This window comes from Ciconia boyciana, chromosome 9, assembly GCF_034638445.1.
Source record: "Ciconia boyciana chromosome 9, ASM3463844v1, whole genome shotgun sequence".
NCBI classification, from domain to species: domain Eukaryota; kingdom Metazoa; phylum Chordata; class Aves; order Ciconiiformes; family Ciconiidae; genus Ciconia; species Ciconia boyciana.
The window spans coordinates 21,633,583-21,657,867 of NC_132942.1; the positions used below are offsets into that span (position 1 = coordinate 21,633,583).

Sequence of the window (24,285 nt, forward strand, 5' to 3'; positions counted from 1 at the left end):
TTGGAGTCCATGTGCAAGGTTCAGGTGTAGAAGCTAGTCCTCCCATAGGGTTTTTGATCTCAGTTACTGTGTGGATCTAATTTTTGTCTAGGACCAGATGTGAGCCTGCTACCTAATATTTAAGATCAGTTTGCTAGCTCTGTTTTGTTACTTATGTAGTGTCAGATTTGGTTTACATGTTAATTTTTTTGCTTTGATTGTAGGTTATCTTGAAGTTTTTGTGAAGCTTTGTGTGTCATACTGATCAAATTAAAGCTAAGGTGGAGAAGAAAATTGAAGAGAGCTTGAAGGCTTACATATGCTCGTGGAATAGGTAGAGCTTGAAAAGGAAGGATTTTGAGTATAACTTTAGTGTATTGAAATTTCCAGCAGGTTACATAAGGAAGTTGTGCTCCAGCTGAGTATCACTTGCCTGCAATGTTCTGTCACTTACTTTAGTGATACTCAATACAATGTGAAGGCTGTTCCACAGCATATTTGTGGGCTCACAGGTGTCTTGAAAGAGCACTTTATCCTTGGGAGCGGGTCGTGTTCCTGCCATCAGAACAGACCTAGGAGACACGGCAGTGAGTGCTGAACAGGATAAATGTGACTGCTGGGAGCAGGGGGGACGCACAGATAGTGCAGGGCTCTTGTGAGGAGGGTATATCTTCTATAAGATAACTTGGGAAGCAGGTAGAGCTGCTTTATTGTAGTTTAGTGCGTGCTGAGGTTCAGGATTCAACACTCTCTCAGAGCACTTCTGTTACGTCTCTGTTTTTTAACAGGAGAGAAGCTGCATGTGTTGAGTCTTTGTTAACATTGGGTGCTCATGGACTGATTCTTCATGCTGCTTTTCGAAGACGAAGAATCCTGAGGGGTAATGGGGACTGTGTAAGGTTACAAGAGTCTTTAAAGCCTTGGGAAGTAGTGTGAGAGCGTTGCCAAAGCAGTGGTGTATATTGAGCTCTGCAAAGTACCAAGTGTTTCAGTGGAGTAAGCATGGCAGCTGTTGAGGAGAAGGGAGATGATGGGGCTGTAGGCAACACTTCCAACAGAAACAAAGTATGTGAAGGAAAGTAAAACCACTTTTTCTAGAAGTGCAGATGCTTTAAAAGTTATATGGGAGTTAAACTACAAACTAGAAAGGAGCACTCTTAATTTGAGTTACTGTGCTTGTCTTGCTCAACTACTGAACTAATAATCACTGGTTACTTAGACTCCAGCTATTTTAAATGCCATGGAGAGTGTTCGTATCATCTTGTTTTTGTTCTGGTCTCTGGGAAAAGCAGCTGTATCTCAAATGTAGTGACCATCCCTGTCAGAATGAGGGGAACAGCAAGCTTCTGACCTCTGCTGTTGCACCTTGTGGCAGAAACAAAAGCCTGCAGAATGTGGATTAAGTGGAAATAATCCCAACAGACTTGAGTACAAAGAAGTGATGGAAAGGAAAGCTGCTGCTTAGGCATTTTTAGAAGGTATTATCAGTCTTGATACATCAGTGTTCAGGTCTCAATCCTACTACTGGCTCTTGTGCTTGGCACTTTAGGTTTTATGCTCGACCAGAGACTATGAGGTTTTCTCCAAAGTTTTTGTGTCTTTGGATAATATAGGGATGAGAACTTCAGAAACAAGCAGAAAATCCCAAGAGTAAACCTTTGATACAGTGTCAGCAGTGTTACCTGAAATGGCCTCTTGCATGTTGAACTCCTCTGGGCTGGAAGAGGGGAAGAACAAGAAGTTGTTTGCAGCTGGGTAAGTAGTGTTGTTGCTGGTGTGTGAGGTAGCACAAGAACCTACGTGGTCTGTCCCAGTGTGTCTCTGGCGGCATGGTTGTCCTTGGGGCTGTCCAGAGCCTTGAGCCAGGGTAATGTGTCTGCACGAAGCAGCAGCAGCTGTTCTTTAAGCAGATGCTCCAAAAGAGCTCAGACTTGAGACCTACTATCAGATTGCTGCTTGTATTATTCACTGCAGTCTTTTAGGCAGCGGTGTTCTTCGTTCTTGCTTAGGTGCTTACTGGGACACAGTTTTAAAAATTGGAACTCTTTTCTTCTGAGAAATGTTTGGGATGTAAGCAATGATGCCAGCCAGAGTCCCCATGAAGTATGGGGATAACAATGAAGCATAACAATTTCATTGTTATTTTTATATCTATAACAATGATATTTTTATCATGGATTTGTTTTATAAGAAATGCAATGTGAAGATACCCAGAGGTGGGATGGGAGTGATACTGGAGGGCCATAATGAACGGCTTCCATTTTAAGGTTTAAGCCAAAGTGCTTTGGATTCAGCTGCATCCCCATCTGTGTTGCTTATCTTTAGGAGATATGTTACCTATAATTGAATAACTAGGGCACCTTTTGGAGTTGCTTTGTATGGGAGAGAAGTAAAAGGTTAGTTCATTGTCTTTATGGGTTTTCCTGTATGAACTCCTTGATGGACCCTACAGTGAGGGGAGGGGGAAATCGGAAGCTGTACTTCAGCCCTGCTGGAGTAAAACACTTTCGTATAGCAGAGGAGTGGTGGCTTACTACCTGTTTTCTGGATCTCTATATTATGAGCCGTACTGCTTTGCAGAACTAAACTATATTCCAGTGATATCCCTGTTCAGCGGCAGAAGACAGTGGGCTTGCCTGTAGTCCAGAGCCGATTGACCTCCTGAGATGCTTAAGTATCACTTCTGCCAAAATGCACAACTACCTGCAGATGGCATGCAGTAGACTTACTGGCTAATTGAACAATGTTAGTGTTAACTGAGTTGTATGCATGTTACCTGTGCTGAGCAAACTTTGTGTTATTTCTGTGCTACTAGTTCTGTTTTACGGCAGCCAGTGGGAACAACTTGGTCCTTCCGTTACAGCCTCTTGCTGTATTCATGGAGCTGCTAGCGCAGCCCATCTGTGTTAAATATCTTGTGTGTCGCTAGTAGAGAGAATACTGGTTAAGCTTCTGTTAGCTAGCTAGCCTTCTTGATACTCAAGATTCCACACCAGGCAGAAGTTATACATTGCTTTGGTGTTCTTGCTGTGCAAGCTTAAAAAAAAAAGATGACAGTTACATCAGAGCTTGTTTATAACATATACCTTGGTTATTACTGTATTTCATACAACTTTACTTTTCTCATGCTACTCCCTTAACTGCTTGCTTTTTAACTTTTGCAGAGTCTTGTAAGAAGTCAAAGTCAGTGGATCTAAGCCATTTCAAGACTGAAAAAGCAGATTCTGCCAAAGGGAAAGGATTAAATTCTTCTGAAGATTAAAGTGCTTCTGTTAATAGGGTAGTAGCCTTAGAATGGCAGATACTCTGGAATCGCAAAAGTCCTGTAGAGCAGGAGAGCACCTATGGATGCTGTAGGGAATCGGTGATCTGACCTTGGTGTGCATGTGTGAGTGCTACCTTGTACAGAGGGACCGCTTGGCAAGTAGAGAGCAGAGTTGTGTGAAATGCGTGGTGCATATAGGTTCTCATGCCTCGCCCTACACAGTACCTTCTGCGACAGGTAAAGGTGGAACCTGCTCTCCCAAGGAATGTGCAGCAGGCTCTTGCCCAACCTAATGCCTGCATCGGACCTGTGCAGGTAGCTGGCAGCTGCTTGTCTTCACTGTGGTCCTGAGGCTGAGGCAAGGCAGAGTGCTGTTGATTTGACTTGGGCCCTGATTCCATATTGCTTGGCACTGCTCTGTTGAAAGCTGCTAACAACTCATGGCTAAGTGGCTGAAAGTTCCTTTTTGGTTAGATAAATCACAATTTTGTAAGAGAGCCCTAGACTGCCTGTCACAGAAGGGTTCAGGGGCTTCAGGCAAATAAACTTGCTAAAGTTGGATTAAAAGCTTGTTTTGCTGTCAGGTTGTTGCTGTAAGTGAAAATTAGGCTTATAATCAAGCTGATGATGTGGCCTCTGACTAAATTACAGTTTGAAAACAGCTGAAACTGGAGTAGGGAGGAAAGACTGTCGAGTCCAAGCTAAAAGGACTTTGGATAATCTTTGACTGTTTGGAGGCACATATCTAGTGTGTTGGAGTGTATTTGGGGAACTCTACTGTGTATCAAAGTTTACTAAAATTGCTGGAACTGACCACCAAAGGATGCTGGCTTTTTACTCACTTGCTTGGCTTCTTTATGGTGCCAGTTATGTTGGTTATTCTTACTAAAGGCTGTATTAGCATCAACTTAATCCTTAAAACTAGTCTTATCTTCTGGCCAGAGTAGTTTTTACCAGGAGCATGTTATACTGGGGAGGGAATTGTTGTCTAGAGGAATAAATTTGAACTTCCTCTAACAAATGTCTTTGGAGTTTACAATTAAAACTGATTGTAACTTGAAACATGTGTAGGGTTAAATGTTAAGGTAAGACTTAAAACACTTTTGTGTTTGATAGTGTTTTAAAAACTTCTTGTGCAGTTTGTGAACTCCTTGATCAAGATGCATTTTAAATGCAGTGTACTGGGTGCTGGGAAATAGACTATAACAGGAGGAGGGGAGCAGCTGATGAGAGCATGGGTCTGAGTGAGACTTATGGCACTGGCTTTCCTGTGTGCTCTGAGGCCTCACTGGCAGCTGTTGCCTTTCATGACTTGGGAGGCACAGCGAGGGGATCTGTGGCATAAGCACACTCCATCCTCCTTAAAATGCTTTCCTGGAACCCCTGGGTTCCAGGGGTTTGTTTTGTCGTGAACTTAGGAACACAATTAAATCTGCTTTTGGAGCCTAAGTATCAGTTTGTTGTGTGAGGTTTTGTAGCTTTTAGGATACCTAGTTCATGGATGTAATGGTAGTAGTTTCACTCAACTTGGTCTTTGGGCAAGACACCTTGAACCTTGCTTTGCTTTGCACCATGCTTCCACTTACTCATTTTTGCTGATGAAGTAGTTGACCCATCTTACAGTTAAATGTATTAAGTTAATGGTTTGATCCGCAGCAGTGGGCCCAACACCAAAGGTATCTTGCTGTTAGGGAGAGGGCAGAAACTTCTAAGTTCTGTAAGTTGGCTTTCCAGCTGATGGCAATTCATGGTGAGGTAGCCTCCTGGGAGCTGAAAAACTCAAACTGAAATCTGAAGGCTGCCTGATTCTTAGCTTTTATGTTCCTAAAGCAAAACCTTCTGTATGTTGCTTAAGAATCAGAAACTGTCTCAAATGGTGACCAGCTGCAGCTTTCTTCAGGTATTGGTTTAAAATCAGTGTTGTCAAGATTAGACTTGATAATTGACCAACAAGCCTTGCCAGGTCATGGGGAAATAGAGCAAGCCTTGCAGTTCAGGGTCTGATACATGCAGTAATGGCTAGATTATAGATGATGCCAAACTGTAATTGAATCCTCCACATATTATGAGTTCCAGTTTTATGTGAACTCCAGAGTTGTTTGTTCTGAGTTATAAATCAGCTTTTCACTCTCCCTCAGCAACATCTGAAAGCAAAGACCTCACTGGGTCTGGTGTTGTGCTAGCAGTATCTTGGAAACTTGCACAGGAGTTCTCAAAAGGCAGATGCAAAAGCTTGGCACTGTGCTGCAGCAGTGGATGCTCCTCTCCATTTGTACCTGGATAAATGCAGCCATATGTAGCTACCATTCCTGTTTTTAAACTTGGCTCTGCAGGTCTGACAAGTGAGTAATGGGAGTCTTACTAGCATGTTGGCAGCTTGAAGAAGATGGAATGTTAAAGCGATCATCTGTGCCCTGCCAGGAAATCCAGTAATGTGTTAGCCTCTCTGGTGTGCAGAGGCAACTGGCGGTCTACTGCAGCTAGTGGCTGTGCTCCAGAGGTGTCTCGTGGAGCTTAAACTTCCTTGTTGTTATCCAAGCTGTTCTACAAAAGCTGGGAGACTTTGTATTGCAGGAGCTTGAACTGAGAGTTGTTGCTAAACTTTTCCATGTGCAAGGAGCTTATGCATTGCTTTTTACATGGGCTTTTTAATCTGTGATATTTCAATCTGTGGATTTATAGAGCAGAACCTGAAATGCAGCCTTAGGTGAGAGCTGCATCACTGAGACAAGTGGTATGAGTGTTTATTGTAAGTCATCTCTTCCCAGTGAGATACTATACACGGCTTCAGAAAACCGAAGTAATTCCTTCTAGCTTGAACTGAAGATTGAAGAGAAAGAAATAGTAGTTGGATGAAACAGGCTGTTACTAACTGAACTTCATTGTTGCCTCTGCATCTGTTGTGAGACTTGCTTCATGTGATATCACTGAAGGTGTGTTGTTTCATCCAGTTTGGTGGAACAGCTATTTTGAGCAGGGTGAATGTCAGGGTGGCTTTGGAGCTGTGTATCTTACTAGCTGGTAGAACTATGTGCTCAAGCTGCAGCCCATGTTTGTAACTATTTCTCCTTTATAGTAGGGAAAGTGCATGCTAGGTTCTTAAATATAGTCCATAGTAGGCTGTGGTCTTACAGGGGAAACATGGATTCTTACAATTGTACTCCTTCCAAGTCTAGTGTTGTTGCATTGTATTTATGCATAAAACAGGAGTGAAGGGGATGAGAAGTGGTAAGGAAGAGAGGTTTAAATGTGTTTGGGTTTCTTTTTAATGGATGTGTTTGGGGTTTTGAGTACTGTAGCATTAAATTGTCTTTTCCAGAAGATTAGAGTCCAATAGCATTTGGAAGTGGACTGTACTCTATACAACTTTAGAAAGAGTAGGTGTATTCCTGTTTTTAAGTTTTCATGCCCATACTTTTTTTTGTGCATGTGGAGACTCACTTCATTCTTTGTAACCATGGCTAGACTGACCACGAAGAATGTGTGGCCTTCAGGTGCCAGTGAAGTTGCGTGTGACTGCATGTTCCTTTGCTGCACTCATTGCACAGGCTGTCTCTTGGCTTATTGATGCTGAAGCAGAGCACAGTGCAGTTTGCTACTTTGTATTTTTCAGACTGTTGCTATCTGAAAACTTCTAGAGTACATGCATTTCTCTAGGGTATTCTTCTGTTGCTCAGGATGATACTTGACATATTTAATGTTCTGGAGTTAAAGCAGTGAGGTGTGCAGCAGGTGGTGTGAAGTGTGCTGGTGGGGAGTGAGTGCATATTACTGATCTTCATGCTAGCTGATACTTGCAACCAGGAGGTAAGGAGGGAATCCTCACTTGGCTAAAGTTGGCTACTCTGAATTGACATGCATAACTGACAACTCTGAAGGGCTTTCCTCCTTCGGAGGACATCTGGAGATGCTTCCCACCTTCAGGAGAGAGTAGACTCTTCAGCAGGTGCTGTGTGCTTAATATCTATTCCTGTCCAAGTCCATGCTGAACTACGAAGTGTGGGAGCAAGGCTTGCTTGGGTCAGTACTGTAAGAAGCTCAGTAGGAGCACTAGGAAAGCTCCGATAGTGTGTGGTGTCAAGTCAGGAGGCTTTCAGCTGGGCTCTTTAGAAGCTGGGAGCTGCTGAGAGCAAAACCAAAATTGTATATGTTTTACAGTAGTCAGGGTATGGGAAGCTTTGTATCTCCACTGCAAGACTTCTGGGAGACTTCATACTGAGGGGAAAATCCTGAGATTTACCTGCTTGATGTAAGGCAACTTTCTTTTGTTGTAACAGAAAAGGGTTTGGTTAGTGGTGGCCTCCCAATTCGTGGGAAGTAGAAGCTGGAACTCCCAGAGATCATCTATTCAAGAGATTAAATACTGCCTGTAAATAACAAGGCCACTAAGTGACAAAAGGGCTTTTTACATTCCTGCTATCAGCTTGTCTGGATCATTGTCCTTAAATGTTTTGTCTATCAAAAGCTTCACATAAGTCTGGTATCTGAGACTCCACTGTGGACTGTTGCTGGTAACCCTTGCAGGCTGTGAGGTGAAAAGCTGAACGCACAATGGGCCAGGGACAGCATGGTAGTTTCCTGAATGCTAGATTTAGTTGTCCTCATAATCGTTTTCTGGTGTTTATGTTTAGCTTTCTAGGCTGAGCTAGCACAGAAAAAAATTAGTATGTTTGGGCCCATCATGCAAAAGCAGGTCACTGGCTGAGCCAGAAATAGAGCGAAGTTTGACTTTAAAGTTTTATTCTATTGGCACTTCCCACTAAATGTCCACTTCCTGAGCAAATTGCTAATGTGAGTTACTGGTGACAATGTGTGGACTCTCTTTCTGATCTGGGATGAAATTTTGCTTCAAGTTGAAACTTGGTATAGTTCAGAAGTATTCTGAATTACTCAACCTGTTCAGCCAGAGCAATTGAGACTCAAAGTAAGGTTTCTTCAGAGGAAAATTTGACTGACATAGGTACTTGAGAAGTGAGGATTTCCATTCGTGGGCTAGCAGTTGTATAGGTACAGAAGGTCTTGTGTTTTATTCCGTTTAACCACCTATATTCACTGATGCATACATCTGGAGTTGAAACAACCACAGGTTATTGAAGTTTTGTATACTGCAAAAAAGGCTACTGCAGGCTTGAGATGATAAACTAGATCACTATAGCTGGAGCATCCTGGGAGCTGTTTACAATATGGGGGATAAAATAAGGCTAATACTGAGAGTTGTTGGATTGAGGCCACCTTATCTCTCTGACCTGGAGATAGTAGAGTATATAATACCTTGATAATGCTTGGGATTTCTTAAATTTTATTATCAATGAAGGCAAACCTTATAGACCCTATGACTTGATGAGGATTGCTGTGACTTAATAGAGTATGGAAATATGTTACTTGGATTTAAGAAGCAATTTTGCTTTCTGGGGTCCTAGCTACTAGTTTTGTGGTGTTGCCATTCTTGTGGTTTTGGGAAACTCACTGATGTGAGCATTATGTTCGTGAGCAAGAATGATAGCTAAAGTGTCACTAGCAGCTTTTTTTAGCAACAACTTGATTGGTTTTGAAATTAACTGTTCCTGTTTTTTAGGAGTTGAATGATCTGGCACGTGATCCTCCAGCACAGTGTTCAGCAGGGCCTGTTGGTGATGACAGTAAGTATGCTGCTATCAACAAACATCTGCAGTCTCTTAACTTTTTTTCTTTTTCTTCTAAAACAGGATGTCCAGTTCCTTAGCAAGGAGAACCCTTCTGTTTCTTTTGGTCAGAGTACTAGATACTACTCTACATACTAATCTTAAATTTGTTGCCCTTCTGGATGTCTTTATACCTTCCTTGTGTATCACAGGAGATCTATGTTACTCCCATTTTATTGGTTGGGCAACTCTGTGCACTGAGGATGTCTTAAGTTACACCTCTTGAATTAACTGTTCTGGCATTCTCATAGGGTATGAAGTTAGTAAACTTCAGTAGCTCTGTGGCCAAACCAGCAAGCAGCTGCATACAGCTTTCTGAACTTCTTTGATATCTAAACTGTATATGGTGTAGTCACATGGTCCTGTAGAAGTAAAACAATCTACTCCTAATACTAGATGCTAGTACAGCAAGGTCAGGGTTACCTGTATCTTACACAGGAGTTAGTTAACACTGCATTTTTTTAAGAGAGTTGCATGTTGTCCTTGAGGTTAAGAGGTTAAAATGTGAATGGAAGGAAGGCTAGTTGTTAAATTAAAGCTTGAATCATGAAGTAATGTTAGATTTTTGTTTTAAAGTTTAATAGTTACTGTGGTCAAATGAGTTACAGGAACACTGGAAACATTGCTTGTTCTTTAATCTGTTTTGTGCTATTGTATTATAGAGCACACGAGTATAAGAACTGAAAAACAGGTTTGGCTTTTAATTTTTAGGCAGGAGTTCACTCAATTTGGAATACTACTTGTGGCATTCTCAATGAGCGAAATCAGAATGTCTAAATCCTGCTGTCATGGCTAACTTGTTGCTTGATTTAGACTTAGCTGCTTAGAGATGAGATAAGAAGTGCAGGTGGAGCATCCTTAAATCACATGGTACTGTTATGTTTGAAAACTGTACTCAAATCAGTTGGTCCTGCCAGGTTCCATGTAAGGGATAGCCTAGGATGATCTTTTTGGTCTACGTATCAGCTGGTTGTCTTTCCTGTGCAAGGTTGTTCACCTGGTGTGTGATTTGGAGTTGTTGTTCTGTCCTTTTGAAACTCGAGGAGCTGTGTTAAAGCAGAAAAAAAGCAGTTACTCTTTGAAGTCCTACCCTGAATTTTTTTTGTCTGACATTGTTTTGTAGTAAGAAGATCTACTGTCATCTCGTGCATGTATTTTTGCCTAGGGAGGAGGGTAAGATGTATTGTGTGACTTGAGTTAATGGTGTTTGTATGGATGCTTCTTTATCTTAGTTGTAGGTAATGTTCCCCAGTCTGGTTTGATTAGCTGTGAATAAGGCAACTTAATTGTTGCCCTGTACTTTATGGTGGTTTTCTGTGAGAGGCCTTTAAACTGCAGTGGTTTTGCAAGCTGTACAAGTCTTTTCCATATTAACTAGGATTTTATACTTTCTGGTGAACTACTTTTTTTTACAGCAGCATTAAACTCTTGGTCATAGCTTAGGTGAGCAAGATCAGTAGGATGTTTGCAGTGAGACAAGCACACGTGCAAATTCACCTTTTGCTTTATGACTTTACCATGGGCCCACATTAAATGCATTGTCATTTAATGCATAAAATGACTGAGATAAGGGAATGTGTTTATGCTCTTTCTTGTAGCAGCTTTCCTGTGTAGAAAAGGCTACATAAGAACACTTGGAAGCTTTGACTGGGATGTCCATTAAACAGTATGCATTGAACTTGCTGTGTGATGTGGTCTCTCTGACAAGTGTGCTGTTCAATGAAGCATCCAAGCTCATGAGTAGGGGATATTTTAAGTAGGGAAACCCTCCATCTATGCACGAAGAATTCTAAGCTTAGGTATCCTTTCTAAAAGGAAAAAACTCGCTGCCAAGATCTTTCTGAATCATTTCTGAACTACTCAGAAGTGCTGAAGTGTATAGAAACTTACACATGCCTGTAGAAATCTAGGACTAGATTAAAAAAAAACCCTTGAAACCTGAGAATGAAAATACTGAAATTGGTGGAGATGTTACTGTTCAGTAATGCTTTCAAACAAGTGAAAGCTGCATTTAGTTTTGAGGGTTTTTAGCAGTAGTGTCAAGCTTCTTCTAGTTATGGAGTAACTTATTTCTGCTTTCAAAATAGTATTTCAAAGAAGCTTGTAGTTTCATGGAAGAGAAATTACTAAGATTTAGAGCCAGTCTGAGGCTTTTCTTCCCTTAAATTAACAAGTGTGATTTGTGCCATGATAAACTACTTTGTAGTTTCCAAAGACTATCAAAGGTGATGGAGATCGTCTGGAGGGAGGTGGTAATGTAAGTTGGTGAATGTTTATAATGGAAAGTTATTACTGAATACAGAAAGCTTTAAAGTAATACTCAATTCTTCTCCTCGTGCCACCTTACTGAAAGACCTCTAATGAAAGACTTGCGCTATTGAGAGCAACGCTTTGGGTGTAAGTAAGTGGATAGTAGTGGCAGCAACAGAAAGGTGCCTTCCCTGAGAGCCCTGTGCTCTGGGCCTGCCTCATTTGCCTCGTCAGAATTACATTTCTCAGAGTTCAGGAGATGCTGTGCTTGTAAAGTGGTATCTTGTGGCTAGTCCAGCTGATGTAAACTGTCCCCAGTTATAAGCTTTTTGTCCCTGTAGTTCATAAACTTTGGAAAGTGAAGAGGTGTTTCTTCCTTGTTAACTGTAGGGACAGGATTTTCTTTCTCTTGATAATGTAGTTTTAGCCCTCTTCCACCCACCTCTGGCCTTTGTTTTGGAAATATGCTTGGGACTGGATTACACTAGTATACTTCCAGAGTGCTAAGCAGTGGCTTAGTTTGCTTCCAAACATGTACCTGTGCTTAGCTACTGAAAGTCAGCAACCCCCTTACTTTGTAAATAACTTTTTGAATGGCTGATTTCAAAGTAAAGAATCAATTGAAATAAGCTCTGCGTGACAAATCCATCTTTTAGTTTATCAAACTTCTCCTGGATGTTGTGAGAATCTAAAGCTTAGGTTAAACAAGCATGTTCCTTGAGTCTGGGGTGGGAGTTGGGAAAAAAAAAACAACCAAACCACCTTCTAACTTGTAAAATGTTAAGATTCACTGTGAAAGTATTTTTTCTTTCTGGTTTCTTGTTGGCTTTAAGACAATAGTTGGTTATATCAGCTTCTCTTTTCAGTGTGCAGAGGTATGCAGGTTGATGTCCAGTGATGTCTGTGTGCTCCAGTGCAGTCACAGTGAATCTTATCAGCATCTACTGATGCCTGTGAAATTCTTGGTGGTTCTCCTGTGATTAGCCATACTTTTCACTGCCAGGTTTCTGCTGCCCCTTTGTCCTCTTGTTCTAGGTTTCTCACTGTCCCGCTACAGGCGATACGGACTTCCTGTGGAGCTGTCAGCCTTTTAAAATGGGTGAACACTACATATGAGCCACTGTCTTAATTTCCTGGTGTTACCAGCTGTAATACCCTTTGTAACAAACCTGCTGCTCTAACCAAACACTCTTCTCCCCTTGCCTTAGCAGGGCTGTTCCCACTCTGCTTTTTTTCCCTTCCTTGTATGAGGTCATTTCCAGTTGTAATGCCTGTACCATGTGTAATTAAAAACTACTTATGCTAGATTAGAACAGGTAGTGCCACTCTGGGCCAAAATTACTTCTGGCATGGGTGTCTTGAAACCTGTAAGACACCAGTTGCAAGTTCAGTACATAGCTGCAGGTGGCTTCAACTTCTGTGTCTTGAAGACTTACCTTGCAATAACTGGAGTCTTCTGTACAGCTCCCCAGTTCTGAAGGTGCGATGTAGCTGACATCCATGCAGAGGGAAATTTCCCACAGTATTGTTTCACAAATAATTTGTTAAACTGGTGCTCTTAGCACAAGCTAGCACTAGAGCCTTTGGAGAAAGCAGGAACCCTGAGAACTTCCTAACATGCCTCATACATACAGATTAACAGCTTTGATTGTTTTCCTCATGTTCTGCAGCATAAAGACATTCTTCATGAATCTTCTGTATTACTAGATTAGATTAAGAAGTTCTCTTGGACAGATGCGTGCAAGTGAGACTTAATTTTTGTCCATTTAACCTAAAGTGTGTACTGGCACATCCTGGTGCCAAGTATTGAGCAGACTCATTCTTGCATTCTCTTAAGACTTATATTGCTTTCTGCTACTTAAATGAGATCTTGAGGCCTCTGTGGAGACTAAGCTTAAACATTCAGTCAAGGTAACGCTGGCTTAGGTTACCTCTTTACATGTGGTATATACAAAGCTTAGGCTTACCCTCCATTTAACTAAGGATCTGCGTAGGAGAGATACTACCTAAGAAAGATATGAGTTCATACTGTACCTTTGCTGTAGCTCGCTCTAAGAGGACAGTGCCAGTTATTGGAAACTAGGCTTTGATTCTGGTGCTTCTTTGGGAAGTAAAACAAAGTTGAATTCACACATTTGTTGGGTCTAAAATGTTGACTGTAGTTGTCTGGATTTTTGTTGTAAAGGAATTTTTTGCAGGGCACAGCATGTGTGTGATATCACAGCAATCCCAAAGTGTGGACCAAGTGAATGTGGAGTGTTGAGTACTTCGCTCTGTCTAATTCTTTGGCTTGCTTCCCTGCAGCCTTTCAGAAGGCTTTGTTTTTAAAATACTGTTCTGTGCTGCTTTGTCTGGAAGTAAGTAGTTCATTACTTGAGCTTCTCCAAACTGAAGTAAAACTTTCTCTTTTTCAGTGTTCCATTGGCAAGCTACAATAATGGGACCAGTAAGTATGAGAGAATTGATGTTCATAGCTTTTTATGACCAGTTGTCTTGTAATAACTCCTCAAACTGCAATGATTCTTTTTCATTAACAGAATGACAGTCCCTATCAAGGTGGAGTATTTTTCTTGACAATTCACTTCCCAACAGATTATCCCTTTAAACCACCTAAGGTGAGTGGCTGGTGCCATACATCTATTCATTACCATATGGTGTAATGTGCGTTTGTGAGCCTATACTGAAACTTTCCTTCTTCTGCAGGTTGCATTTACAACAAGAATCTATCATCCAAATATTAACAGTAATGGCAGCATTTGTCTTGATATTCTACGATCACAGTGGTCCCCAGCACTAACTATTTCAAAAGGTACCTCCAATGCTCATTTAATTTTACTCTGCTGAAATTAATTACTGATTTGGATTTAGAATGTAAACTGCTGCATTCCTGCTGTCAGCCATTTCTGTGGTCACTACCTCAGTCTTGTGACTCTACATCTAGCTTGCAGCCAATTCATGAGTGCAGGATGCTCTGGACATCCAATTTCCCTGTGACTATAGGGAGACTGTTCAGCTTTGCCAGTGGATCAGATAAGTCTTACTACACTAAGTACATAGTCTTGCTACCTCATAGCAGAGTCTAAACACTTTAACTAAAATAAACAAACAAACAAAACCTAGTACATGACAGTGGAAGACTTCAGTGTTCAAAATGCACACCAAGTAAAATACATAGGGGAACAGGTGTGGCCTTTAAAAAATGCTAACCCTGCTTTGATTCTTTGTCATCTTAAAAAAAGTCCTTTTTTCAAGGGAACATCAGAACTCCATGTCTAACTTTTTTTAACAAAACTTTCAATGACATGGACTACTAAAACATGTTTTAAACTTAACAAGATTGCACTATCTTAATTTTTTTTCTTTTTTAGCTAAAAACATCCTGGTCCCTATGAACTGTGTTAGCTTGTGGGACACTGAAATATATCCTTTGCCTGGTAGAGCAGTATTCATATTTAATGCAAATAGGAGGTTTTAAACACCTTGAAAGAAGACCCAGGATTGAATTTTATTGTTTTTTTTCTGGCTATTGAAAGTGTAGATCTATGGCTTGTAGATGTAGCCATCGCAATTGAGAATATTTTTGGTCTCTTCTGTGCATGCACCATGTCCTGACTATTCCATTTTTGTAGCTTCACACTGTTTTTGTAACTAAATGCTGCAGATAGCGCATTTAATTACAATATCCTTCCCATTGTGTCCCAGCTCTATGAGGCTATCCTGTTGCCTGTAATACTTCTCACCAACTACATGTGATGTTCCTGGACACTTTCTTTTTGGTTCAGACAGATAGCTCCTGGTACCCCTCCCTTGCACATCGCAACTGTCTCCCTTTTACTGAACTCACAAAAATTCCAACCTTCTCTGTCCAGCTAAAGGCTTCTACGTTTGTAGAAACAGATGAAAAGGCAAAACAATATCTTGACTTACCTGTTGGCAGAAGTTAATCTGCTAGTGCACAAAGCTGAAAGTCTTCATTGTGAGTTGAAAGTATTGAAGAAATGGTGTCAGTCCAGGGAAAATGATCGTCAGATTGATGCAGCTTTCCTTACAAGTGCTTTCAGTCAAGTACTGGCTACTGTTGGAAGCACTAAGTTAGTACTGATGTCTATTATGTTTTTATTAAATTGCTGTATAACTGGTTAGAATACTATAATTGGTTGGAGAATGTGTAATGTGGCATGGTATCTTACTTTCATTTGTTTTAGAGAGTCCTAAAATGACTGTATAGGCAGTGAGGTGACAGATAGCATGTTTGAAAATACTGGAGGACAGACTGAAATTAGGACAGTTGGAAAAAGATGGGGCAAGAATTTGAGGCTGGTTAAGGGCATCAGTGGACTGCCTATTAATGGCTGTCAGCTTTAATCACTCACAAAATATATCTTAACATTAATTTTGCAGCCCAAATACAGTTGCAGTATGCTCTTAACATCTCCATCTCCTTCTGTTCTCTGCCTTGAATTTTTTTTTCTTACCCTCTTCAAACTGCATCCTCATGGCTTAGCTGGGGAAAGCCATGGGATCAGTGTGGCCATTCTGTGCTACTTAGCAACTTCTATCACCCTATGTCCCTCTTAAAAGTATGATTCCTGAGATTAGATGTCTTTGTATATTGCTGATCACTTTTCAGTCATTGCAGAAGCATTCATATGAATGCACAAACTCTCCTTCATATATAGCAGAAAACAGATACAGATGTAACCAGTGAGAAAACAATCTTGTTCAAGTTCCCTTGGTGTTCATTTCATGAAGGAATTTAAAGGCAGCAAAAGAAATTCTTACGGGTAACTTCACAGAAATTAAGAATACTTCCCTCAAATAACAGGGATGTCTTGTCAGAAAGCAGACCTCAACTTAAGACACAAGAGCTGATACTTAGAAGAAGCATTCCCATCTTGAACAAGTATAAATAAATTCCAGAAAGGCAACTTCAGTCATTTTAGGGTGGAAATTTTGTTTTCATTCAGTTTAGAACTGTGTCTTTGTGGACTTCAGGGCTATTTCAGCTCCCTAGTAACTCTTTGATTAGCCTTATCAAAGAATAAATCTGTTCCTAGTAGGAAAAGCTGTTGGGTTAGGTAATTAAAAGTGAATAACAAGACTTAAGTTATTCAGCATGAAGCTTACATACCTTCCAGAGCAGCAATTTAGTATTTGTAGTGTAGATTTCTTAAAGTGTTTCCTAAATTGTGCCACCCTTTAAAAGGGGATGCTATTGGGAGCAAGCTGTTTGAATTTAAAATCTGTAAGAAGATGACTAGAACATGGCTATAAAAAAGTGTACTTTCTTTACTGAGAGAAATTGGGGAAGACTAGAAACAGTTCTTCTAGGAAACAGCTTACCATACACAGCTTTCTCCTCCTGAGGCATCTAGTAGGCAACATTGTCAGCAGCTCATATGGGCTAGATGTTATGTTGCAATGTACTCATGAACATATTTTTCACCCTAACCTGCAAGGGAGAAGGTTAAGCGGTATGCAGTGACTTACTTTTAATCTATAGTGCTGCTTTTTTGGTGGAAAGACTGTGGAAAAATCATGTCAGTACTAATCATCCCAGTTAAGTGGTAAAGGTAGTGGTCTTGGCTCCCTGTGCTCTGGAGGATGGTGGGCTGCTCCAGATGGCACTCGGAGTATCTGGCTTGGGAGCCTGCCCCTACCCTCTTTGCTGGGTAAGATAGTGAAGGCCTGAGTGTGGGGGCTATTGGAGCAGTTTTATTTGAGATCGCTAAATAAATAAGGAAGTTTCTCTCCCTCTGTAAGCAACTTGATAAATTGATCTTTGCTACGATAGTAGAGGTGACTAGCATCTTGGGTTTTTAATCTATCTTTCTAGACGTTTTGTCACTCCTAGACTTGTTAAAACTGGTTCTGAAGAATTGGGAGAGCAGCACTGCGTGTCTCAGTGGAATAGCTAACTTGCTTGTATTAGTAATTCTGAAGTAAGTGTTCCTTAAAGAATACGTATTGTAGAATAAATAATTTCAAAATACAGTCTTAAACACACCTTGGTGGTTAATTTAAACTCCAAAGCTTAAGCAGAATGCATAGGCTTACATTAAAAATGTTATGTCAAAGTCTGCATAAGTAAGAATCCCTGTTGCCTTAAGCAGGAGAATAAAGTGTTTTAACTTGATTATAACTGTTCTCAGCCATTTTTGGGAAAATCCCACTTTCTCTTGAATTTGACAAGTGGATGTGCAAGAGTTAATACTAAACTGAAGTACTTCAGTAAAGGTCAGGCAAACTTGCTCTGTCCTATCCCACTTCTCCCCACTGTGTTTTGTAACTAATGAACCATGGAGCTTATATTAAGTGTGTTGGAAGACGCTGCTTGGTGAATGGCAGTAACTTCAGTCTCATTCATTCAAGAGTTTAGCTCTCACTGTTCAAACCCTTCCATGCCCAGTGCAGTCTGAATTTTCTGTGGTGCTGCTCTTACAGGTGTTCAAGAATCGATTTACTAAGACTTACTGGGTGGGAATTCCCAAGTACCCAGCAACCTAAATGAACTTGATCTTCACAGTGCAGTTTTCAAAATCAGGAAGTTGGTTTCTGATCATCTTCTTGGCTTTTAATTTGCCTGTTGTAGTGCTTACCCAAATGACTTGGCACAAAGCATGGATGAGTCTCTCCGTATGTGCTGAGTTAGGGTTGTATGGGAAACATTCAGTCTAGCACTTCCAACTCTTTTGCAACTTTAATGTAGCTACTTGTGTAACTTCCCAGATGTTGCCCTTGCTGCAAAGAAGGCTGCACTAGGAGAAGTCTTGCCAGCAGGTCGAGGGAGATGATCCTTCCCCTCTGCTCGGCACTGGTGAAGCCACAGTTGGAGCACTGTGTGTAGTGCTGGGCTCTCCAGAACGAGAGAGACATGGATGTACTGGAGAGAGTCCAGTGAAGGGTCATGAGCATGATGAAGGGACTGGAGCATCTCCCATTATGAAGACAGGCTGAGATAGCTGGGACTGTTCAGCCTGGAGAAGAAGAGGCTCAGGGGGATCTTATCAATGTATATAAATACTTGAAGGGAGGGTGTGGAGATGACAGAGCCAGGCTCTTCTCAGTGGTGCCCAGCAACAGGACAAGAGGCAATGGGCACAAACTGAAACACAGGAGGGTCCCTGTAAACATCAGGAAACACTTTTTTACTGTGAGGATGCCAAGCACTGGCACAGGTTGCCTTGGGAGGTTGTGGAGTCTCCCACATTGGAGATATTCAAAAGCTGTCTGGACATGGTCATGGGCAACCTGTTCTAGGTGGCCCTGCTTGAGCAGGGGGGTTGGACAAGATGACCTGCAGAGATCCCTGCCAACCTCAGCCAGTCTGTGATACACTGGGCAAAACTTAACTTTTCTTCTCTTGTCACCAGAAATTGTTGAACTGACTTAGCAGGAATTCAAGTTGCTTTGAAGCAAGAAGTTTAAACTGCTCAGATTTAAAGGTACACTTCCTGTGAGACTAGGTAAGATTGCTGGAAGAGTTTGAAATGGGACTATGGTTAAGAAATAGGATTTAACTCAAGCAGAGTCCGGAGTTGCTTTAATTTGTTAAGGTGCATCTTGCCCATTCACAGTCAGAAGGCAGTCATTTGGTAGTTAGCACTGGAACTTGTTGGACGGTAATGTTTTCAGTTGTCTTTTAATGTTACAAGCTTAATTTTTGTCAGTGCTAATGAAACTTTCTGATGACTGTATGCCTCAAAAGTTTCAAGGGTCTGGGGCCAGAAAGTCAAACACAGTGATTGTATAGGTGAATACTCCTTCCAGGAGTCAGTTTTATTCCTATTTTTGAGGAATAGTGATCTAAGTAGTGGTGGACCTTGATGTGGAGGCTTTTGGCTGTCAGGCTGACAATTAGCAAAGGAGGAGCCCTAGCTGGTGTGAGAAGTAGGACAGCTGGATAAAATTGGTAGTAGTAGGACAAAGTAGGACAGCCTCCAAAATTGAATTAAGAATTCCTCAGCAGCAGTATGTGTCCAAAGCTCAAACTTACTCTAGCAGAGATGTTTCATAATCCTCAGAGTAGCAGGCTGAATTAAACCTGAGCTGATAAACTTTATTTTCATATTCAGGAACTTGGCTGGATGAGCTGGATGAAAAAGCACAGCACTGTCTGGAGCCTGCTGCCTGGTCTCCAGGAGGATGACAAATTGCTTTCTGTAGAAAGGACTTAACTGGCATAATATTTGTCATGCACCTGGGGCAGAGCAGGCAGTATGGGCTGCTTGCATTACTGTGAACTCATGATACTGGCATGGTGTGCAAGAATTGATACTAATCTGTTTTATTCGACTGCTCCATGTCAGTGCACGAGCTTTTTGATTATATAGTGATCTTGAGACTACTGTGCGACTTCAGCCAGGACAGATATCTGAGTAAGTATCATCCTGCTGTCCTAACAATCTGGCATACAAAGTAACTGTCTCATCACCTTCTTGGTACTTTAGCAAAAATTTTGTTGGTGCAGTCTTTATGCTTGCTTAGAGATGGACCTCCCTTTGGGAGAAGACTGGCTTGAGGTCTGCTGAGGCCTTTTGCCCCATGCAGGAGTTGAGCCTACTGGAATAACTTCTTTTTTAAAAGGCAGCTTATCTGTTCCCCTCATTCTACTGATTTAGTGATATGCTCTTTGCCTTTAAGATAAAAGTTAAGATAGCGGGGGCCTTCAAGGAGAGAGCTAAGGCTTTCACTCATGATCTGGTTTTGACCTAAGCTGCTTGGTGCCCAAGAAAACCCTTTACTCCTAGGTGAATTCTAGATTGGCTCTCTTCAGAGAGCAGTAACTGCACTGAACAGCTGTGGAATCGGAAAACAACCAGTTAAGACATTTTTTCTGGGTAGCTCATTACCTTGGAAGAATTGATGCTTGCTTTTTGTCTCCCTGCTGTGATTGAACTGGAGATTCTATTGCTCCTCAGTCGCTTCTCCTTATCCTGAAGCATCCCATAGAGGAGTGCTTTACTGAAGCAAGTTTTGTTTGCAATTCCAGCTAGACTTAAATAGCAGTATATATAGCAGCTAGTACCCTATAGTAAGTGATGGATATTAGACCCATTCAGGCTTTGCAAACAAAGTGAATGATTTGAGTTTTGAATTTGGAAGATGACTTCTGCATTGAGAAAGTAGAGATAACCATCAGCTCCTTTAGGCAGTTTTTTGGAAATCTGTGCCTTACAGGTCATGTCTCAGGCTTCTGCATCAAAAGCATCTACACTTCTTGATTAACTGGGATCACCGTGTCAGTACAGGGTGATAGGGCAGAACTAATACTCACCTTTCTAGTGCTGATATCTAAAGAAACCAGAAGGTGTAGCTTTTGGGTCTTATGTCATGCCCTAACAAGGCTTAATTAGAGGTTTTTCAGTGATGACCTGGACTGTTGAGCTTCTGTTGAAGTCAACTTATCCCAGTTGACTTGAATGTCAACACAATGTGTGCAAAGGCGTGTAAAACACTGTGGTTTTTACAGAGCTGCTTCTGGCTCCTAAAGACCACTTTCAGCTGCAACTACATGCTCTGGACATACAAGGATGTGTCATAGCTGCATGATGCACTTGGTTATAAAGTCATCCCTGACATCAACAGAAGCTAATGGCTATGTATAAATTGCTAGGCACCTTTGACTTCCTTCCCATGTTGACACTCTAGGGAAGATGTCTGTCTTCTGGCTGTGGAGCTTATTCCTTCAACCTGGAGCTGAGGGCTTATGGCTTTTAAAAGAGTCTGTTCACTTCCTGAGTCCCAGAAGTTTTGACATGCCTCTTAGATTTGTATGGGCCAATAGATGTTCCAGTAGACAGATAGTGGTTTAAATTGTTTTCCCTATTGCTCATTTGGCTAGTTCTGGAAGGATCTGTGGAAAGCTGACTTCATGAATTTGTCCTGAGGAATGACTGAGCTGCTTCATAGCAGAAGAAACCCATCCATGGAGTTCACATATTGAATTTGCATCTACCTGCACATTCAGTCAGGTGTGGCAGAACCAGGAAGATGAAGTTGCTCATAAGAAATGGCAGACTATTCTTAGCGATGTAAGAGCATGCAGCACAGAAGCCTGAGAAGATGAGGCAATAAGCTCTAGCTAAACTTGTTGACAAGATGTAAATGGCATGATTCTCTGCACAGAGGAGCTGCCTTGAGAAAGATTGTCCTTTCATTTTGGGGTGTTATGTACTCTGTAAAGGGAAGTCTTGCAGTGGAAACTGAGATCAGAGTTGTGCTGCATTACACTAGTAGACCACATTTTGTCTCAAAGCACGTTGCTGGAGCATTCTTTAATATTGTTAAGCGATCATTCTCCTCGAGAGTGCATTTGTATCACAGCTCTATGGGGAAGCTAAGCCCATTACTTTTTTAGAAACACTTCGTTAGCAGTCCTTCTAGTTTGGTTCTCCCAGTTCCTTGGTTGTTGTAAAGGACTTGGTCCATACTAGTCCATAGCAGTACAAAGCCCACTAAAGGATAAGTTGTTTTTGTTGTCTGCAGTAGATAGATGAGGATCACAGTTGAAGTATTGGATTAAATAGGCTGCATGGTTGGTGAAATAAAAACAAAGCTGAAGCAAAACCAATTTTTGAATGAAAGGGAGTTTTAAACTGACAGTGTTAAGTTGCTCAATCCTTTGCTACAGACTGGACTGCTTTGACAGTTAAGAGATGAGAAATAACTCTGTACTTGAACCCCTTGAATCAATGGGAAGTAAAATTTATCTATCTTGCTATTGCTGACAAAAATCCAGACTCAAATTCTGAAGAGTGCACACTTCTATTGTATCTCTTTCAGTGAAAGACTTGGGAAGGGATGCTGTGAAACTGATACCACTAGAGCAGCTTTGCCTATGGTCATGCAGGATGAGTAGGACAAGGTGTAAAACAATGTCACTTACCTGTCTTGTGTACTTATTCAACCTGATTCTGTGGTTACAAAACTTGACTTTTGTAAACTATCTTTTAATTGTCTCCTACTAATCTTGTAGTCATTTGACTAGTAAATGTCAAAGCTTTGCTATGAAACTCATTGCAATAATACTTTATTGCAGAAGATGGTGATTCTCTCTTTCCCCCCCACAGTGTTGGTCTAATTAGTTACTCTGATACATCAAAGAACTCCTATATATAACTAATGTAACTCCTATATATAACTAATGTTTTTAAGGATTACTTTATCTTTTCTCTTGTACTTGGCTTCTTAAACTTTATAAGAAGGTACCTTTTTCCAAGGGGTTTTTCCTAGTGGTCTGGAGGCTGCTTACATTAGTTGGTCTAAAACATGTGGGTATATGCAGTGTTCTGGTGGAAAACCTCAAGAGACAAACCTCCTGAAATTAGTTTGGACAAATAGCTGGGTTCAGCAGGCTGTTAAAATCAAACTGTTTAGGTAACTCTCAGTTTAAAATGTTTTTCTTGCTGAGGCTATATGGATAAAAAGGGAAAGATGTGAAGTTACCAGCAAGAGCAAGCATAATGGAGAACAGTTTTGATGAATGAAGACTTACAAAAATAAAACAAAGTGGCAGTGCAGCTTGAAGCCAAATAACTGTATCCATTTTTATTCAAGGTTTTTGGAGTGATACAAAACAAGTGAACTGCTGAGGAATAAAATCTAGAAATGTTTTTTGAAGTGACTGGACTGCCAGAATTCATCATGGGAAGCATTTAGCTACTGATGGAGTTCTAACAAACCACAGCCTATTTTAGTAAAGAGTATTAGTGGCATGGGATTTTTTTAATGGCCAGCAAGTAGCAATGATATGCTCATGTTGATAGCCTGTAAACCAAGAACTAAAACTCCTAGGTTGGGACAGGGGTTAACTCTCCCTTTCCTTTCAGCAAAGGAGGTGCTGTTCAAGGCAGACTTGTATATTGCTAGACAAAACTGGCGTGTGGGGAATGTCAGCCTGTTGGATTGCTGTTGCTCTGGAGGACATGAAGCAACAGCCTGGTTATCCTGGTGCCCGTGCTGACCAACAGCTGAACACCGCCTTTGTGTTGGAGCACAAAGTGGTGTTCAATTGTTGGTTAGAGCAGGTGGTGGTGAGGGTTTTGCAAGGCTGATGTGAGGTGCACAAGGAGAAACTCCCACCCAGTACCATAGGTGTTGGGGAAAGGGGCATTATAGTGGTTCGGGAAGGTAGTCGGAGAGGACTGGACAGACTTGCAACTTGGTTCTGCTGATGAAGGGTGAGCCATGTTGTTCAAAAAAGTCCTTCATTATTAAAGGACTGTGGTAAGATAAAACTTGAGGGAGTAGTTATAATAGTTGACCAGAAAACTTTGATTAGATTTCCTGCAGCTTCTGTTAAAGAGAGGGGACAGATGTTAGCTGTTTTACTCCTCCTACCAGCTGAAGAAGCATCAGTGACCAGAGCAGTGGAGTCTGACAAATACAAAGAAATGAGCTACAGGAAAATAGCTGGAGAAATGACTGTGTTGAAGCTAAACTGACTGGCAGCAGCTGGGTATAAGGTGGCAGAGAGATTCCTGTTACTGAATACTAATGTGAGTAATGATAGGATAAGAGGAAATGGCCTCAAGTTGTGCCAGGGAGGTTTAGATTGGACATGAGGAAAAAATTTCTTCACTGAAAGAGTTATGAAGCATTGGAACAGGCTGCCTAGGGAAGCAGTTGAGTCGCCATCCCTGGAGGCATTTAAAAGATGTGTAGATGTGGTGCTTAGGGACATGGTTTAGTGGTGGACTTGGCAGTGTTAGGTTTATGGTTGGACTCGATGGTCTCAAGGATCTTTTCCAACCTAAATTATTTCTATGATTCTATGAATATCGGACCTATTCTCCACCTTTTCTCTGGCTGTATCTAGCTGTTCTTTGTCTTGTGATCTCTGTTTTAAACTATCTTAAAAAAAAAAAACACACCACACCCCCCAAGCAGAGGAGTGGAATGCATGCTATTCTCTTTCATTTTTCAGCTGATGTCTTTCAGCATGGTAGCTCTACCTCCTGCTCCACAGCAGAGTAGCAACCAATGGAAGTTTGAACAGATATGTGTTTAGTGCCTTCAAACTTCTAACTGCTGTCATCTCTGACTTGCTTGGAGGATGCACTGTGACAACTCCACTCTTGCTGCTATTGGTGAAGGGACATATGGAGT

At 41.2% G+C, this 24,285-nt stretch overlaps 1 protein-coding gene across 11 annotated transcripts in view; it reads left to right on the forward strand.

Annotated features, from left to right (window-relative positions):
• UBE2D2 (ubiquitin conjugating enzyme E2 D2) overlaps positions 1-24,285 on the forward strand; it is a 53,375-nt gene that overhangs the window by 1,653 nt on the left and 27,437 nt on the right. For 5 of the 11 annotated variants that reach the window (XR_012044171.1, XM_072873227.1, XM_072873221.1 and 2 more), the window contains exons 2-5: positions 8,820-8,883; positions 13,590-13,621; positions 13,713-13,790; positions 13,879-13,984. Coding sequence is in view for 9 of the 11 variants with exons in the window: in XM_072873221.1 (XP_072729322.1) it covers positions 8,820-8,883; positions 13,590-13,621; positions 13,713-13,790; positions 13,879-13,984 (280 nt within the window). In the remaining 2 variants the exon portion in view is untranslated. Of the gene's footprint in view, positions 1-203; positions 314-767; positions 874-1,188; positions 1,458-1,592; positions 1,735-8,819; positions 8,884-13,589; positions 13,622-13,712; positions 13,791-13,878; positions 13,985-24,285 lie in introns of those variants that run through there. The other 6 variants (XM_072873223.1, XM_072873222.1, XM_072873225.1 and 3 more) reach the window with 6 other exon arrangements.